At 46.3% G+C, this 18,617-nt stretch overlaps 1 protein-coding gene across 6 annotated transcripts in view; it reads left to right on the top strand.

Annotated features, from left to right (window-relative positions):
* Nucleotides 1-18,617, top strand: part of DIS3L2 (DIS3 like 3'-5' exoribonuclease 2) — a 348,754-nt gene that overhangs the window by 229,248 nt on the left and 100,889 nt on the right. For all 6 annotated transcript variants that reach the window (XM_060624145.2, XM_060624139.2, XM_060624140.2 and 3 more), the window contains one exon: nt 10,363-10,475. In XM_060624145.2, coding sequence (XP_060480128.2) covers nt 10,363-10,475 — 113 coding nt within the window. The remainder of the gene's footprint in view (nt 1-10,362; nt 10,476-18,617) is intronic.

Here is an 18,617-nt window from a genome sequence, read left to right as displayed (position 1 = left end):
GTGAGGTGAATGCCTATCGTAAGCGGCCATAAATCATGGATGTAATTTCTTATTAATTTTCGAGAAGCCTTGGGGAATCAGAAAACAGTCTCTCCATCATGCAAAAGAGATTAACGAGACTGAGTAATTAGATCCAAAAAGAGCTAATTTGATATGGTGGAAAAAAATAACAAGAGCCTAAAACGGCTTCTCCAGAATGAGAGGAAAGCCATTAAGGGGTTTTGTCACAGGACATAAAGCTTTTAAAAGCTTTAGCCTCTCAAAGTTCAAGGTGAATATGAAAGTTGCTTTGATTTCAGCTGAAAGGAAGGCTGGAATCAGATTAAGCAGTTGTTGGGAACAGTTAGATTTAGCGAACGGGCATTTAAATACACACAGATGCTTAGATTTCTTTAAAACTTGTTGAAAATGGTACATCTCTTTTAAAGTCGCCTATTAGAGACCAGTAATTATGTTTTGTAGAGAGGCTTTTTTTAAAATAGAAAACCTCACAAAGGGGTGTGAAAACATGCTGAAATCTGGTTTTCGAATGCGTGTCCGTGAAAAATTGGTCTGCTGGGATCGCGCACGCACTGCCTGCCTGCCTGCCACAGGCAGGAGAAGGGGTAGGTTCCCTGTGCTAGCCGTGCACAGATGCTGGGCCTGTAAAGTGACGGCAAAAGCCACAGGCTGCTGTAAACTGGAGTCACGTTTCTGGCTTGAAAATAGTTGTTTCTTATTTAGAAGGAGCGTGCCTACTCGTGCCGCTTCGTTTACTGAGCTCACCTGTAACAGAAACGGCCTGCAAAGTGCTTTCTTCACCCTTATCCACCAGGAGACTTGGCAGGTGACCTGCCACCATTCACTGCCCCCTGCCCAGACCAGCCCGTGGTGCTTTCTATTGCTGTGTGGTGGGGAATCCGCGAGCGGGAGGTGGTGGGGCGGGGACAGAGCATTTTGTTGGTGTGTTTTTATTTAGAAAGGGAAGGGAAGGGAAGAAGGAAGGGAAGGGAAAAGAAGAAGGAAGGGAAGGGCAGACGGAAGGGAAGAAGAAAGGAAGGGAGAGGGAGAGGGAGAGGGAGAGGGAGAGGAAGGAAGGAGGGAAGGGAGGGAGGGAGGGAAGGAAGGAAGAACAGTTAAACAGTCCATTTATGATAGAAATATTAGAATCTACATATAAACAAACAGAAAAATGTCTAATTCTACCACTCAGAGAAAACCATTGTTACCATCTTGACATATTTTTTCCAGACATTTTAAAGCCAGGTTTGCATTTTTTATTTTATACTTTTTATCTTTATTGCTTTTCCAGCCTTTGAAAGCTGGAAACATTACAAATGTGTATAATGTAGAAAGGAATAGTCCCCATATCCTCAACCTCCAGAAATCATCACTGGGGACATTTTAATTCTGCTTAGGCAGTAACCCTCTCCTGCCTCTATTGGCTTGTCCTTCTCTTAAAACTTGTAGCTAGTTTTACTTAACTGGATTTTTCCCTTTTAAACTTTTTTCTTTCCTTGGCTTCAGCCCCTACAATTTTTTTTTTTTTTTTAATTTTTGGATAGAGAATTTTGAACATGCACAGAAGTAGACAGAATAGTATAATGAAACTCCTTGTTCCCATCACCCAACCCTGGCAACCTTAAAACAGCGGCCAGTTCACCCCATTCACACCCCACCCACCCTTAATTATTTGGACCTGCTAACTGCATAGCCACCTTCAAGGGTCCTTCTTGGCCCCTCTGACTTTACACTCTTTTGGCATCGAGGAAAGACCAAACTCCTGCCCTCCTGCACTCAGAGCTTTGCACGAGCCTCTGCTCCACGCTCTGTCCCAGGCCTGACCGGCTGACCTGGGCTTTCCCCACTCACTTCTGAAAGGCCTGGAAATTCCCAGACGTTGGGTGTGCCAGCCTCCCATGTTCAGCTCCTCATTCTCTTTCCTGTTAATGAAGGAGGCCATTGCTCAAATCATTTGGAAGGGGAAAAGTGGAATTTACTACCTGGGTGTTCCTCTTCCATGCTGTTCATATAAATTTAAACTTAGATTCCTGAGAATTAGATTGGACATGACAAAAATTGCTGTGTGGGCAGTTTAGTTGAGTACTTGCAGATTGATAGAGCCCTTTGTAATGATGAAGGAAAAAGGCTCTCTAAGCTGCTTAGTCCCAAAAGGTGAGCTCACCGGTTAAGGAGTTTGCACCTGAAGGTCCTCATTAACCCTTTGCTGGATGGCAAAAAGAAAATTAAAAGAGGCAGTGTGCGGACTCTTCAACTCCTGGCCCTCAGGAGGATCTGAGAAATCCTCGTGTACAGCCCCCTCCTCATACGTGGGTACCTTGCGCTGCATTCAGATTTACTTGCCCCAGAATTTTTCACTTTGACTCCTTTTAAGTTTATGAAATATCCTCAAACCATTGCCACGTCATGGCCGTGGAGTACTGCCATGGCTTGCTGTACCAGTGGTCAACTTTTGTGTTTGATTACATAACCAGATACCGCACAGAACTGGAAGACGTCAGAGTTTGAGTTGTCTCTCTTACCCAATCGGTGTTTCCACCAAAGTGAGGGAATTTGCTTACCCCAACTAAAAGATGGAGTTTATTGTGTGGCTCCAAGGTGAGCCAAGCCCAGTTGTTCCTCAACCGTGAATCTGTCTCTCAAATGCAACGGGCCAGACTAAGGCCAGGGCCTGCATGCTGGCTGAGTGTGCTGCCCTGAAGGAGGCCCTGCAGTGCTGGGGAAGTCTAGACAGCAGAGAGTCCCTTTCTCTCAGTTCTCTCTATTGGATTACCCTTTCTGAGCTCTCAGAACACGGTTTTCTATTGCTCTTACGACCCATGTTGTTGGGAAGACTGACCACAGGGGCAAGAGGGTGACCCAAGCAAGAGCATCATTTTCCCATTCACGTAGGCTGGATGGAGGCCAGTCTGTGCGATGGGAGATCCAGTATGGGTTGGCATCTATCGATGTGTCTTACAGGTTATGCTTCTTTGCATCCTCTGTGTTTGTTCACCAAGCATATTACTTCACTGAAGGATCGACTGGATTCGTTTGCCTGGCAGCACCATTCCTAAGAGTTCTTCTTGGCTGCCTTTCAGTTCAGTATGACCTCAGACGGCATTCGCAGGAACTGTGATACGCAGAGGGAAGAGGTGATAAAGTGAGAAGGTGGTATATTCACTTCTCTGCTGGAAACTCTCCAGTGGTTTCCCACAACACTGGAAACAAAATCTAAATGCCTCATCCGGCCCAGCAGGGTGTCTCTCATCAAGGCTCCATCTACCTCACTAGCCTTCTAGGTTCCAGGTCTCCCCTTCTTTCTCCACCGTCGACACAACCAGCTTGCTACTGCCTTTGACCCTTCGCTCTGGTTATTCTGCCTGCCGTGCACTCCCCCATGCCATCGTGTGACATGGTCCTTTTGAGACACACAGGTCTCCGTTTTTCCCCTGGAGAGACCTTTATGAACTAAATCTGAGGTGATCCCCAGGCATCCTCATCGCCTCAGCCTGTTTTATTTTCTTCAGAGTCCTTTTTCCTGTCTTAAGTTCTCTTACCATTTATCTGTTTGCTTCTTGTCTTTCTCTCCCCACTAGAATGTACGCTCCCTAAGAGAAGGGACCTTATCGGTGTTGTGTACTTGTATGTCCCCAGTGCCTGGAAAAGTACCTGGCACGTAATAGGAGCATGACAAGTATCTGTTGAATGGCTAATTGAACGAATGAAGGTGGTTATTAGGAGGATGCTGAGGATTATGAGGGGATTCAAAGCCAAGCCATATGGTGATTTAGCTGGAAGGAGAGAAGATCCAGGGGGCCCCGTGCTATCTGACTATTTCAAAGCCAGTGCCAACCCAAAAGCAGAGCCCAGCCCTGCTGGAAGAGATCTCCCACTGCACTCATTTCTCTCAGTCACGTTGCTGTCCTCTAAGAGTTGGGCTTGTTCTGGGCAGCGCCATGGGGTGGAACTGAGCCAAAAAGTAGAAGCTGTAGAAAGACATGTTTTGGCTCTAAAGGGGGCGATGATTTTGATTGGCATTGCCATCCAAGGATGGAGTGGACTATGCTGAGAAGTAGTGATTTCTAAGTCACCTGAGGTGTGCAGGCATAGGTTGCTCTCACTCTGGGAGGACCTGGTGTGGGGAGGACTCTGCACAGTCAGACCAGGCAGCATTTACAGCCCCTTTCAACCCGGATGGGCAATGAATCTGCCCTATGTTTTTGTCATTTCCTGATTCGTTCAGTAGACATCAGACACTGACTCTGTGCTTGGCCCTCTCCCTGCCCTTCATGCCGATGACAGAGCGTGGGGGAGATATCTCATGACTGACTCTCAGTAAGTGGTGAAAGTCGGGCTGGTGGGGGTGGGGGGATGGTGCATGGGGAGTGTCGTGCTGTAGAAAGACACAGGAGAGGGGGTGAACCTGGCCTAGGTCATCAGGGAGTAGGCTTTATGCACTAGTCTGTGGGACGAGTAGGAATCGTCAGGAAGAGAAGCAGGGTGACAGGGAGGTTTGCATTTTGGAAAGAGTGTTATCTTCAGCGTGGAAAGTAGGTCTGACAAATGTCAGGGAGAGCAACAAGGGGGTTGTTAGATCTTCCTTCGAAGGAAAAATGGTGGCCCTGGCCACAGTGGGGTCGGTGGGAAGAAGAGAGACCAGCCGACGTAGGGGAGAGAGTTCAGAGTGATTGATTGACACGGGCTGAGTGAGGCCTAGTTTCTTTTAGGTTTAGGCAGTGATGGTGCCCCTTTTAGTTTAGGGGAGGTGATCCCACTTCGTGGGATGGAGAGCACAGGAAGAGACATAGTGACTTTCAGAGGTGTGAGTGTGAGGTGCCTGTGGGACAGCTAAGTGGCTTGTCAGTCTGGAGCTCGGAGAAATCGAGGCTGGGGGCACAGAATAAGGAGACCAGAGCACAGAGATGAGGCTTGAACTCCTGGGAATGGCTCAGACATGAGGGAGAAAGTAGAATGGACAGAGAAGGCAACCCAGGGCAGAGCTCGAAGGCACGCCCACGTGTAAGGGACAGGAGAGGAAGAGGAGCCTGAGAAGGAGCAGTTGCACTGTTAGGCTCACACCCAGAGCCAAGGGAGCGGGGGTCAACGAAGGAGACATCACTAGGTCTCCGATGCCCTGTAAGGTCAGGCCAAGTCAGGCCTAAAAAGTTTTGTATTTAGCAACACAAAGGCCATTAGCGACCCAGACAAAAGCAGTTACTTTTTTGCTGCTGAGGTACACATGGCAGTGTTGTTGCCTGACATTCTGGATCAAAACAAGTGTCAAGAAGAGCCTCTGGGTCAAGAAGGGCCTCTGTCACCGCTGTTTGGTCTTAGCAGTGGGTAAAAGTGAATTCAAGTGGCCCAGGTCTGGAAGGCCCTGGTCTCACATCTCACGGGGGTAGCCTGATCCGTCCCCGCCCATAATAGACACAGCCCTTTCAGGTACTGAGGATAGTGCCTCTGCTGCCAGCCAAGGAAGACCCACTATAAGCTAGAAACTTAGAAAGGAATAGCTGGACCTTAAGGACTCACAGTTAAATAGAACTGAACTTGATGACTTTGTAGTTGTTTTACAGCTGGCTCTGCTGCAGGTGGTGAAGGGGAGTGGCGGTGGGAACCAAGAGACTGCAGGGACAGAAATGTGGCTGGGGGCAAGGCTGGGGAGAGTCCCCAGCAGGCCTTCTGGGTCCATGGCCAAGAATGGCTTCTATTGAATCTGCCTAGAGATGGGGAGAGATTTTGAGCTGTGGCCCCATTGAGATGAAAAATTGGGTTGTATTGTCTTGTCTTGGAGTTTAGGGGGCTGGGGGTGATCAAAAGAGCAAAGTCTCTGAACCTGGTTTTGAATGCAGGGGTTATTACCAGGCAGATAATCTTGGACAAATGACTTGGAGCCTCTTTGAGGCTCAGATGATTCATCCGTGAAATACAGTTTATGTGCCTGTGTCAAAGTTAGGTCAGTGTATGTGGAGCCCTTGGGCACAAAGTAGACATGAAACAGTCACTACTACTGTCCTTATTATCATTTCTTTAAAAAAAAATTTTAACATTTATTCATTTTTGAGGGACAGAGAGAGACGGAGAGTGAGTGGGAGAGAGGCAGAGAGAGAAAGAGACACAGAATCCGAAGCAGGCTCCAGGCTCTGGGCTCCAAGCAGCCAGCACAGAGCCCAGTGCGGGGCTTGAACTCACACGGACCATGAGCTCATGACCTGAGCTGAAGTTGGGCACTTAACCGACAGAGCCATCCAGGCGCCTCTCCTTGTTATCATTTTTATGATTGTCATTGTCAGTATGTGTTCATACAGCCGTTACTGACTTCGGAGCACTTGCACATGTTCTCGCTGAACTAACGGCTGACTTCAGCTCCACTCGCCCCCATATGGAAGGGTGTGTAACCTTCCTCTGTCATAGTGCTGGTGATACACTGTCACCACATTGTCGTATCTGCCAACCCCAGGAGACCATGAGCACCTTAAACAGAGGAATCACCTCTCGTGGATGCCCGGAGCCAGAGTAAACCAGAGGCTTCATTTCTGTGTATCGTGGATCCTTGCGAGGAAGCACTTTCCCATGACAAGAACTCCTCAGAGACAGAGCCAGTGGCTTCAAGACGTGAGCTCCCCCAACCCTTGAGGACATGTCAGGGGCCACTGAGCAGGGATGCTGTTGGAAAGTGACTGGACTGGCTGGGAGGCTGGCTTAGACAAGGTGGTTTTTAAGCCCTTGTCTTAACCTTTTAAGACAAGGTTCTATTTATGTTTTAATTGGATGAAGCACTTGGGATGTCCTCTCTGCTTCATTCCAAATGTATTCGTGTTAATCTTGAGGCACCACTGAGCAAAGCCAGTCCAGCATGGCCGGCCTTGGGGACTTTGCCTCCACCTGCTTCCCCAGCTCTTGAAAACCATCAGGGCTTCCCTTAGCCCCACTAGATGAAAACTTTTGATGTAAAACATATTTTAAAGAATACTTTTATATGGAGGGCGCCTGGGTGGCTCAGTCAGTTGAGCGTCCAACTTTGACTCAGGTCATGATATCACGGTTCGTGAGTTCGAGCCCCGCGTCGGGCTCTGTGCTGACAGCTCGGAGCCTGGAGCCTGCTTCGGATTCTGTGTCTCCCTCTCTCTCTGTTCCTCCCCCGCTCGCTCTCTGTCTCTCTGTCTCTTTCTCTCTCTCTCTCAAAAAGAAATAAACATTAAAAAAACAATTAAAAAATTTTATTAAAAAGATGAATACTTTTTTATGGAAGACAGTATTCCTTAAAAAAACATCAAATTGATCCTAAATGGTTTGGCAGCATATAATCCAGAATGTTCTGGATTTATATTTTCTCTTTCATGGAATAAAAACTGCAGTGCCACTACCTCAAAAGTTCTGCAAGTTCACATTATGTAAATATATGTAATAAAATATTTACTTAGGGTTTCCACAAAAAAGGTCCAAAGGAGAAAATAAGAGAGCTTCTCTTTGCTGGTCTTAGAAGCTCTGCTGGGAATTCTGAGTGAAATTTAAGCCTCTGAAATATGTTTTGATTGGCCTCCTTCATGTTTTATCTCCTGTAATGAACTCTTTGTCAGTTTGTCAATTTTGACTAAGGACAGAAAGTTCATGGGTAGTAACAACACACAGACCGAATTTAAAATTATGGCTTATATCATGATGTAATAATCCTCTCTTTTCCTTTAGTCAATATTTACCTGTTAGGCCAATATATTATAATTCTGACTTCAAAAGAAGACACTTTATTTTACCTTCCCCAAGTGTTGGTTTTAGATACTTGTAATATCAAAATTGGAAACTGAGCTGTCTGAGACTCTTGGCCACATTCTCTTAGGGTTGAGTTCCTCGATCATCACAGGGCAGGTGTCCCTGCTCCCAGTGACCCAACAGCACAGCTGCGTGGCTCTCAGAGTGAGGCCGCTGAACTCTGAGCCACACTGGTTTCTCTTTCCAGACAGCCCTCTCCTCTGTGGGAAGTAGGTCTATTATATTATCCCACAGCAGCCGGGATCTCTTAGACGGACTTAGGTTTTCCCTCATGTATTAATGCTACAGGCATGGGCGGAAAGACCCAACAAACGCCCTGTAGGAGGGTGGTCCCTGAGTGCGAGGCAGATGAGGAATGGGGAACCTTAAATTCTGTTCTTCCCCTGAACCCCTTATTTCAACCACCCCATGCTTGAACGATTTCCCATTTTAAAAAACTATGGGAAGAATGGTCTCCTCCAGCGAGGAAGGAATAAGAGGATAATAAATAGCTCCAGAATGTGCAGATAAAATGTGTGATACTTTCGGACTGATTGTGTAGGCAACCAGAGGAGCAGGTAGTGATGTGTTCGGAAGCTCTTCTGAGTCAACTTGGGTATCAGTCAGGACTCTTCCTGTGAGTCATAACTGAAAGGGAACTGATTGATTCATGAACTGCCAAGTCCATAAGTAGGCTAGTTTCAAGTTCAGCTGGATCCTGGAGTTCAAATGAGGTCATAATGATTCTCCCTTTTTTTTTCCTAGACCTATTATTTTCTATATTGGCATGATTGTGTGGCAAAGATGTTTCCTTGGCAGCTCCAGACTTACAACGTTCCTTGGTGTCGGGGGTCCCAGAGAGAGATCCTTTCTCCTGAAGTTACTATGAACAAGAATAGGATATAGTAGAATGATATCATGCATATATTTAAATTTAATCAAATTAGGGGCTCCTGGGTGGCTCAGTCAGTTGAGCGTCCAAACTCTTGATTTCAGCTCAGGTAAGGTTCTCATGGTTCGTGAGACGGAGCCCCACGTCGGGCCCCGCGCTGAACGTGTAGCCTGTTTAAGAGTCTCTCTCTCCCTTTGCCCCTCCCCCAATCTCGCCCTCCCTCCCTCTCTCTCTCATTACTTAATGCAAATTCATCTTTGTGTTGATATCATCAGTGTGCCTCTGTCTGCCCACGATGCGCTCGTCATACTACACGCTTACTTTACATGTGTACGCTTCTTTTGTATTCTCTCCATGCTGCCCGTTTTCATATGCGTGTGTGTGTGTGTGTGTGTGTGTGTGTGTGTGTGTAATCACATAAGCTACATGTGAGAGATGCTTTACGGGATGTTCAAGAGTAAACCTTAAATTTACAACCTAACCATTCCCTCAACCCCACTTTAGCTGTAATCCCACCAGCCTACGCCATCCGACCATCTCTCTGGCAGAATTGTTAGGGAAGGCAGGGCCTGCTGAAAACCAGCTCTACCAGGAAGGGAAAGGGCTATTCTGAAAGGGGAAGAAAGTAGGTCTTTCACCAGAAGGGAAAAGACAACAGGCAAATAAGTCAATTCTTGATTCATTCACTCAACAAGTGTTTACTGAATGCCTATGGTTTGTCAGGCATCCTTCTAGGTATTGCACCTACACCAGTGAACTTTACACAGAAGGTTCTGCCTTGCTGGAGCTTACGCCATAGGGAGAGGAAGGCAGTAAATATGTAAGCCAATAAAGATGCGCTGTGGTATCTGGCAGAGATGAGTGCCCTGAAGGAAAGACGGTGGTCATCATCTTCATCTATGGATCAGGTGCTTTGACAGTGCAGGTAGAAGAAACAGAGGGCAGAGAATCTCTTCTTGTTCTGGGATTCTCTTTCAGTTGATCCTTAGAAGGTAAGAAGGGTTTTGATAGGCAGATCCTGTTGAGATGATCCCAAACATAAGAAAAAACATGAGCCAAGCAGACATCTCAGTGGGATGAGGTAGGGTATGTTCTGGGAATGGTAAGAGGTTTCCCAGGACAGCCGCATAATAGAGATGTGGAGGGGGAAGCTGGAAGGCCTGGCGTGGCAGGTCGGGGTGAGACTAAGTGAAGACATGGCTTACAGGCTAAGGAGTGGCATCACCAGGCCCATGGCCGAGAAGATTCTAGGCAGCGGTATGCAGGGCTAGGTGAGAAGAGGCAGTATCGAGGCAGGAAGGCCAGGTGTAGATCTCCACATAAAGGCTGTGGTCAGAATGAACAGGAAGAGCAGAGAAGTCAGAGGCAGAATCTCCAGGGTTCGGGGATTCTCTCACTTCCAGTCGCCTGAAAGGGTTTGTTCACCGTCCAAAATGAGCCTTCTTTTGCAAGTCTGCTGATGTTTACAAAGACAAGAGGCCTTTAGAAATGGGAAGCATCTCGTGAAGATGGTTAATGTTGCTTCCTGGGGATAAAAATCTCACCATCTCACTATACAGTGAGGAAAGTAACCATGCAAATCACAGGGGGCAGCAGATTGCCCAGCAGGACTGGAAACGGAGGCCTGCACCTCAAGTCTCGTAGCCTCAGAGAATGCCATGCATTCTTGGGAAGGATTCCTGGGAGGGATGGCTGTCGCCTTCCGTACCACACTGATCAGCCTTCTTCTGCATTTACAGGCAACTTCGAAGTGGGGGTTCACATTGCTGACGTCAGTTACTTTGTTCCTGAGGGATCCCCTCTGGATAAAGTAGCTGCTGAGAGAGCCACGAGTGTCTACTTGGTTCAGAAGGTAAGCACCGGTCTCCAGTTTGTTGGATTAAAAAAACGTTCTATTTAGTCTGCATCCTTTGTTTGCTTCTCTTTTCTTAAAAAAAAAAAAAAAAAAAAAATGAGGAACAGCAATCTTGTCTGAATATCTTTTCTCACATCCACTGAGGTCTTAAGAAAAGGTTTTCTTTGGAAAAGTGCTTCCCCTCTGTGGTTGCAGGGTTTCATTCTATATTCAAAAAGAACCAAACTGAAGAGATACCAGGGCAGGACACGGGGGCGCATCTGAAGTTTCAGAGCAGCCCTGCCTCCCAAGTGACTCAGACAGGTGCCCGTGTTCGGAAAGAAATGAGGAAAAGGAACTGCCTTCAAACTCTTGTTCCAGAGTAGGGCTGTGCACACTCAGCCCATATGAGCCACAGTTTTTATGAAGTTTTTTTTTTTTTTTTTTTAACCCAGCCACATGCGTTCATTTCGGTAATGTCTACGGCATTGTCACACTAGAGCAGGAGAAAGGAATGAAAATGCCTTTTGAGAAAGTTTCATCCCCTGACCTGCCCTTGACAAGATAATCTGGAGTCTCAGAGATGGAAAAGCCTTTCATTGAAGAAGATATACGGATGACAAATAAGCATATGAGAAGATGCTGCTCCTCATCATGTGTTATTAGGGAAACGTAAATTAAAATAGTGTGATACCACCAAAAAACAAACAAACAAAAACCCAGGAACTATTCAGTACCCATCAACTCTAGAGCGAACAAGTAAATTTTGGTATAGTCGCACGGTAGGACTCTAGATTGACAACCACAGAGAAGCCTGGTGAACGAAACCAGGCACAAGAGTATGCAGCATGTGAGTCCATGTGTATAAAGTTCAAAGACGGGCAGAGTGAACACAAGTCAGAATAGTGGTTACGCTTGAGAAAAGAGGGCCTGAGTAGCGGGGGGACAGCTAATGATTCCTGACCTGGGTGCTGATTACGTGAGCTTTCAGTTCGTGAAAATGCACACTTACGTTTTCTGACTTGTGCGTATGTGTGTGTGTATCATACCTAAATAAAAGTGTTTTCATTTTGAAGCTTTTGTGGGGATGACTTTCTCTCCACTCTGGCTCCTTCTAGTGTAGGTATCCGGCCTACTCAAACAAAGGAACAACATCAAAAGCCAGGTCCCTCGCTCACAGCTTGGCTCTCCTGAGAACACAGCTCTGATATTTGTACATTGTTTACGCTTAATGTAACCTCAGGTTGGAGACATCCCATCCATACCTCCCACCTAAAAGTGCAGTTGGCCAAATCCGGCCCAAGGCCTCTTAGGGAAAGGGAGATAAGACTCCAGAACCCCTTGTATCTACAAAACTATAATGTTATGATGGGAAGAGAAACAGAAGTAGCAATCGCTTAGACTTTGAAGACCACATAAAGTGAATGACGTGGATTGTTCTCTCCACGTAGACCAGTTTAACTCTGTTCTTCAGATTCACATATTTAGGAATTCTAGCCACAATTAGAAGTTCTTTGTCCAAGCAGGTGGCTTTCTCTTATCTAGCTGTTGCATTCTCCTTTTATAACCAGGAATTATGTTTCCAAAACCAAAAATGGAAAAATAAAATTGGGTTAAATAACTAAGCACATTTCCTTTCCTATTCTCTTTACTTTGGTTTTGTGATTGTCACAGTTCTAGAATTTGTCTTTGGGACTGCAGTGTTGGGGCTCTGCTGTTGAGCTCTCAAAGCGGGGAGCTGAGTGGAGGAAGGGCCGGTGTGCCCCTGAGCAGCCCCCAGCTTGGCCGGAGGGAGCGGCGCCTGCCCACAACCTTGGACAGCAGCTGTGCATTCTGATTCCTTTGAACCACGACTCTGACCTTTCTTCCTACTCATTTTTGTTTCTTGAAGGACTGTGTCCAGGAACTTTTCTACTGTTTTCACTTTACTTTGCCTATAAAGGTCTTCTTAAAAGCTGGATGAGCTGCTTTCCTCTTCCTCCAGATTCTCTGCTTTCTCATTTGGCAGAATTTCTCCCAACTTCATCAGATGGGGGAAGGAGGGTGTACATTGGGGGAGGGGGGCGGGCGATTTCCCATCTATAGGGAATGTGGCACTGATTTCTTTTCATTCAGGGCTACTGGCTTATAAGTAACTGACATCAGAATTATAGGTCAAGCTTGATTTGGGGAATTATTCCATAGATTAGGAATATACAGTAAAACAGATATTGGGTCCAAATACCATTTTACTGTCTTTAAAATGAAATCCTTTTTGTTGGGATTTTATTCACAGTGTTAAGTATTTGGTTACTCTTATTACCAATAGGGCATACTCAGGAGAACAGATCAATTGGAATACTGTCCATTTAAGTCCCATGAAAAGACGCACTCTTTCTTTTTGACAAAAATCAGGTATCTGCCCATTAGGGGACCAACCATCTAACTTTAGGCCTGTCCTCCTCAGAAGGACGTGACATCTACCCAGTAAATGTCTCCTGGCTGTCTTCCCTGAGCGGGAATTACAATGAAATTGTAAAATGTAAGGTGATTTTTAAAAATAAGTGAATTAAGTTTTAAAAGTAAAAGAAACCCTAAACAGTTGAAACCTAAACCTGAATTGTCTGCCCGTTGGCCGGAGCAGTCGTGTTATTTTAGGTGTGAAACAGCTCAAATGAAAGCTTGCCCATAAATCTCTACGCTATTTTATTGGTGCTGCTTTATAATAGAGATCAAAGATTGGGACTGGAAGCCTGTCTTAACGTGGAGTCCAAAGAGTTTTAAGATGTTCCTCTCTGACCCCAGCAGGTTGTCAGAGTGTTGATGTTTTGTTAATGTCAAACTGTGCAGCAGAGTTGATCAGATTCGGAGTTCGTGGAAGTGTTGATATGAAAAAGGAAACTCTTTCAACAGAGATGTTGGCTGGCAGATATCAATTCCCTTTAGGTTGTTGCAGTGTGTGAGTGGGGGGCCAGCTGTACCTTCCTGCTAAAACCTTGAAGTCCTCAGAGAAGAGGAGAAAAACTCCCTAAGTTCCCAGGCTCCAGCAGCCAATGGGCTCTCGAGGGTGTGAGGGAGTTTGGGAGCCAGCGGAGACCCGGGCTGGAAGGGGCAGGAGACCCCACCCCCACCCCCGCTTGCCCCTTCCCGGCTGGGTCGCTGACATCTGGCTCCCTTGAGCTTCAGTAGCCCCCCTGCTGCTGCTAGTCCCTCCTGTTCCTCTTTGCATGGATGATTGATTCTTCCCCTCTGTGGCCCTTTCCGTTGGTCACAGGGCTGTCCTGGCTAACCCGTTGCTGAACTTGGCCAGCCTGCCTGCTGTGGCTTTAGCAGATGTTTCTGCTCTCTGAGGCTAATATAAGATTTTATAGTCTGGATGGTACCCCCACCCAGCTGCCTTGGGCAATGGCGTATTTACCCAAATGATCAGTTTCTCTCAAGTCTCCCAAGCCCTAGGCCAGAATGCTTAGAAAGTCAGTGTCCTGTCACCATGTCCCTTTTTTTCCATGACGGCTTTTAAACTCTGCCCTGATTCAACTTTAATGCTGGCCCGAAGCATGCTTACGGAGACTTAGAACCCTTTAAGTCCCTTTCCTTCTCCAATGCCTGAAGGGCTGTCGATCTTCACCCAGTTCGTATTTGTTGAGGCCCGGCTGTGTGCCAGGTGGCAGGTGTGTACAGATGAGGGAAATGCTGGTCCTGCCCTGGGGAAGTCAGAGGAGGTGGGCACGTAACGAGCACTTACAGTACACCGGGCCCCCTGCAGTTATGGAAGTCGTCTGGGAGGTGGGGAGCACTAGGGAGGACAGAGAAGTCGTACCTGCCCGGGGCTGGTGGTAGGAGAGGAGCTTCCAAAAGAGCCAAGACGCCTCACGACAAAATTGAGTTTTGAGCAGCGTTTCAAATTTTAAGTCAAAAATTTCGAGGTAGACACGTGGGTAGAGAGGGCATTCCAGGCAGTGGCTCCACAAGGAACAAAGCAGTTTGGAATTTCTGGAGTAGAAATTGCAGGAGCCAAAAGCTGAAGTTACAAAGAGAGGCCTGGAGTGGCAAGCTGAGGAGTGTGGACTTCATCTTGAGGGCAAGTAGGGAAGGGACATGGTCTCCTTTGTTTCAGGTAGAAAGTCACCTTGGCAACCATGTGGTTGAAGAATAGTGAGGCCAGAGGGAGGAAAATTGTTATCAGTACCAGTGCCCTTTCCCTCAGCTGTGGCCCCTTGAGGCTTTGAATAACCACCCCAAAGTAGGCGGGGAGTTTTGCTCATTGAATTTTAGGAGAGTTTACCAACATGCTGGTGTCCAGCTGGACTCCAGGAGAACTAGAGCAATAGGTGTCTTCGGCCTGGTGCTAAAATGGACATCCTGAGCAAGGAGCCCCTAGCTGCTTCCCCTCCCCATCCAAGAATCCATATCACACAGCAAGCGGTGGGACTGGGTACATGGGAAGCTGGCTTCCCCATGATGTCTCTGATTTCTCCTCGGAGATAGAGGCCCTCTGCCAGCTTCTCATTGAGAGCTTTTGGCCACCGTTGACCCTTGGCCACTGAACACAGAGACAGAGGGTTCAGGCTTTACTGGACACGTCTCCACCCCATTGCAGGTGTTTGGACCCTCCCTCATTAGCAGGACAAGCGAAAAATCAAACTGTCAAATTCAATTCATCAGCTATTGGAAAGGTAAAGGCCATGTGTCCTACTGTAAATGGGTTTGCAGATTATCATTGGGTAGAGTAGAGTAAGGAGATGCAGAAGTATGGAGAATAATAAGGAAACCTTACCCAGAGTAATTTCCACTCCAGAACTCTGCTGCCGGTTTAGAAGACTATTCAAATATAACCCAAGAGAGATGAACGTGGCCACACTTGAACAGTGGAAGACAGAGAGGAGAGAAGACTCATTTGAGAGAGATTTAGATGTAAAACCTACAGATTCTGGGAACTGATTGGTGGTAGCAGGCGGAGGAGAGTGGAGAAATCACAAGATAACACCCAATGGTGTTCTGTGGGAGGGGTGTGTGTGTGTGTGTGTGTGTGTGTGTGTGGTTTTGTTGTTGTTTGCTTGTGTGTTTAACTGGTAGCAGGGTGTTGCTGCTCTTAACAGAGATAGGAAACATAGTCATAGCAACAGCATCCCCCTGATGCATAAGCGGTTGCACGATGCTTTGACAGCCAGCAGTTTCTCGCCCCCCGGAGGGACCTTTCTTCTCTTTTCCTCCTGTTCGATGTGTCCTGCACTCACCACCCCTGCCTGGGAGGTTGTCCAGGCGCTGTGTCCAGATGTCACAGAGCCGATGAGCATGCATAGACCACAGACTCTGGTCCAGGTGGGGCTCCCCTGAAACAGCAGGAGTTGTATTCGAGGAAGCAGCTTATTGAGAGCGGCTGCCTGTGTCTCTGGCCCTCCTCCCACGGGGATCCCTGCTGTGCTGTGTGCACCTGACACGTGTGTCACGGGGTCATGGAGCGCATTGCCAGTGCCCCCGGCAGAAATCGGGGCCAGTGCCCCCTGATTTATGAGAGGCCACGACGTGCCAAACCACGGATGTGATTGTAATATCTTCTTCATCCCTTCATCCCTTCTCTTCTTTGAAAGAGAAATAACCATCTATTTGCAAAACTACATGGGCATAAAGACTTCTCTCTGAATACCGTCTGAATTCTGCCCCAAGATCTGGTGAAAGTTTATTAAAAGGAATGCCCTTTAAAAACTAAAGATAATTACACTACCTGAAAACGTTTTCAAGTTTAGCTTCTTCATGAGCACTTAGGTTCTTTGGCATTTGAATATTAAAATGTTGTCCTCTGTATAAGAAAAAAAGATACGAAGCAGTGTTTATAACCTGGGCGGCCACTGAGTGTGCCAGTCGTGTCTAGGAGAGAACAGTCAAAACAGTTTGTCTTCTACTTAAAATGCTGTCTATGAAATTCTTGTGTCCGGTTGTTTAAATAGAAGTCCACCATGGATTTCATAAAATGTTTAATGTGATGCAATAAACAGTAAACACGGAAAGAATAAGTGATTCATTCCCTGGGCAGAAGTCAGTCATTTGCAGACAAGGTGCCCGCTGTGTGTCAGGTACGAGATAGACGGGCACAAGAGCTGGTGCTCATTCCTGAAGATTCCAGGGTGCGGTGGGAAGGAGAGGCATGGAAAGAAGTAACTAGGATGTGTTAAGAGCTACAGAAGTGTCACGAGAGAGCTGGGAGAGTGGAATAAGTGGCTGTTTAGGACGGCCTCAGATCCTTTTCGAAAGAGCTGCAGGGAGGGGGGACGGGAAGTATACGAAACACCATACATCCTCCCCTGGGGGAATCTGAATATGCCTTTGAGGGATGATGATGAGCCGAATCTTCGAGGATGTGCAAAAGTTGGCCAGATGTAAAACATCCAGAAAGATGTCCCAGAGAGAACAATCTTGGCAAGACCTAGAACGGTGAGCAGGCCTGGCAGGTGAAGGGTGTGCGGTGAGTGGCCCTGCTGAAGGGGAAGGCCTCGCCGGGTGACCGAAGGACCTGGTGGGCCGCGGGATGGCCGGTGAGCGGACTTGTATTGAGCATCTTAAGTATTGTTTTGCCAGTAAGAAAGCCAAGGCTCAGAATTCCACTAGTTTGCCCAGGGTGTACAGGAGGTGGTGGGCCCAGGATTAGACTTCAAGTCTGTGGGGCCTCAAATTCTTTACTCTTTTTCCTGCACTGTGCTCCTGATGAGTATGGACTTTACTGTTTACTGATCTTTAGACGTGTGTGTGTGTGTGTGTGTGTGTGTGTGTGTGTGTGTGTGTGTGTGTGAGAGAGAGAGAGAGAGATAAAGGCCTTTTCTGCAAATAAAACATAACCTTAAACTCTAATATATAAGAACAGATCAGGTTGTATTTCATTAGCTTAAATTTCTTTCGTACTTAAATGTGTAAGACTTATGAGATCAACTCAAGAAAGCAGTGGCTTTTTCTTAATAAGCTTTTATTTTAGACTCATTTTAGCCTTAACAGAAAAGTTGCGAAGACAGTACAAAGAGGTCCCACTTCCCAGTTCCCCCAGTGTTGACATCTTATATTACCCTAGGACATTTGTCATAACTAACAAGCTGATACTGGGAAATTACTATTAACTAAACTCCATACTTTATTTGGATTTTACCAGCTTTTCCACCAATGTCTTCTTTTGGGTTCACTCCAGGATACCACATTGTATTTAATTGCAATGACTTTTCTTTTGACAAACACAAAGTCAGGAATTGCATTATGTTTGCATGTGCTCAGCTTTGTGATTCAAAATAAGATAGTGCCTTGAACACTTGAAAGAAACACTACTATATGTAAAGAGGTATTAAGCCCTGGGCTACGAGCATGCCTGGAGAGCAGCCTACTACCAAAATACAATTGGTATAATTATCAGATAATGCAGGGCAGAGAAGAATCCCAGAATTCACACCCAACAAATTTGATTTAGTCTATCTTAGCTTGGGCTGTCATAAAACATACTATAGACTAGGTGGCTTAAACAACAGACATTTATGTTTTCACAGTTCTGGGGAGTAGAAGTCCTAGATGAGGGGCCCAGCCAGTTCGGTTCATAGTGAGGACTCTTCCTGGCTTGTAGATGGCTGTGTCCTCACAGGGCCTTTTTTCTGTGTCTCTGCAGGGCAGGGAGAGGAGAGTTACCTCTCTCTATTGGATCAGAGCCCCACCCTGTGACTTCATTTAACCTTAATTACCTCCTCAAGACCCTACCTCCAGTGCGGGGACATTGAGGGCTAGGGCTTCCCCATAGGAATTTGCGGGGGTGGGGGGACAGTTCCATCCATAGCAGAATCCAAAACCTGAAATGATGGGAAATCTTTACAATCTCCTCCCAAGACAGTGTGGTCTTGAGACTTTCTCCATTTTGCACCTTATGTGTATGCAGGTAAAGATGTATTATCTTGTAAAACACCGGATACCTGAAAGACAATGTTAAATATGTAGATCATATTTTAACACTCATTAAATAAGTTAAAGAAAATGTAGTGTCATCTGAACAGATGGTATAAAAGCAACGGCAAGAAAAAAAACATCAAAAATGATTGTCTTACAAAAAGCTGTTACCAAAAGTTTTCGGGTGGTCATTAGATTTTACACAGGTGTTTAAAAAAAATAGCGCATCCTTCAGAATAATGCCAAGTAATGCCATACAATTATTAATTA

The sequence above is a fragment of the Panthera onca genome, chromosome C1, assembly GCF_046562875.1.
Source record: "Panthera onca isolate mPanOnc1 chromosome C1, mPanOnc1 haplotype 2, whole genome shotgun sequence".
Lineage (NCBI taxonomy): Eukaryota > Metazoa > Chordata > Mammalia > Carnivora > Felidae > Panthera > Panthera onca.
This window is presented reverse-complemented; position numbering and strand designations above follow the sequence as displayed.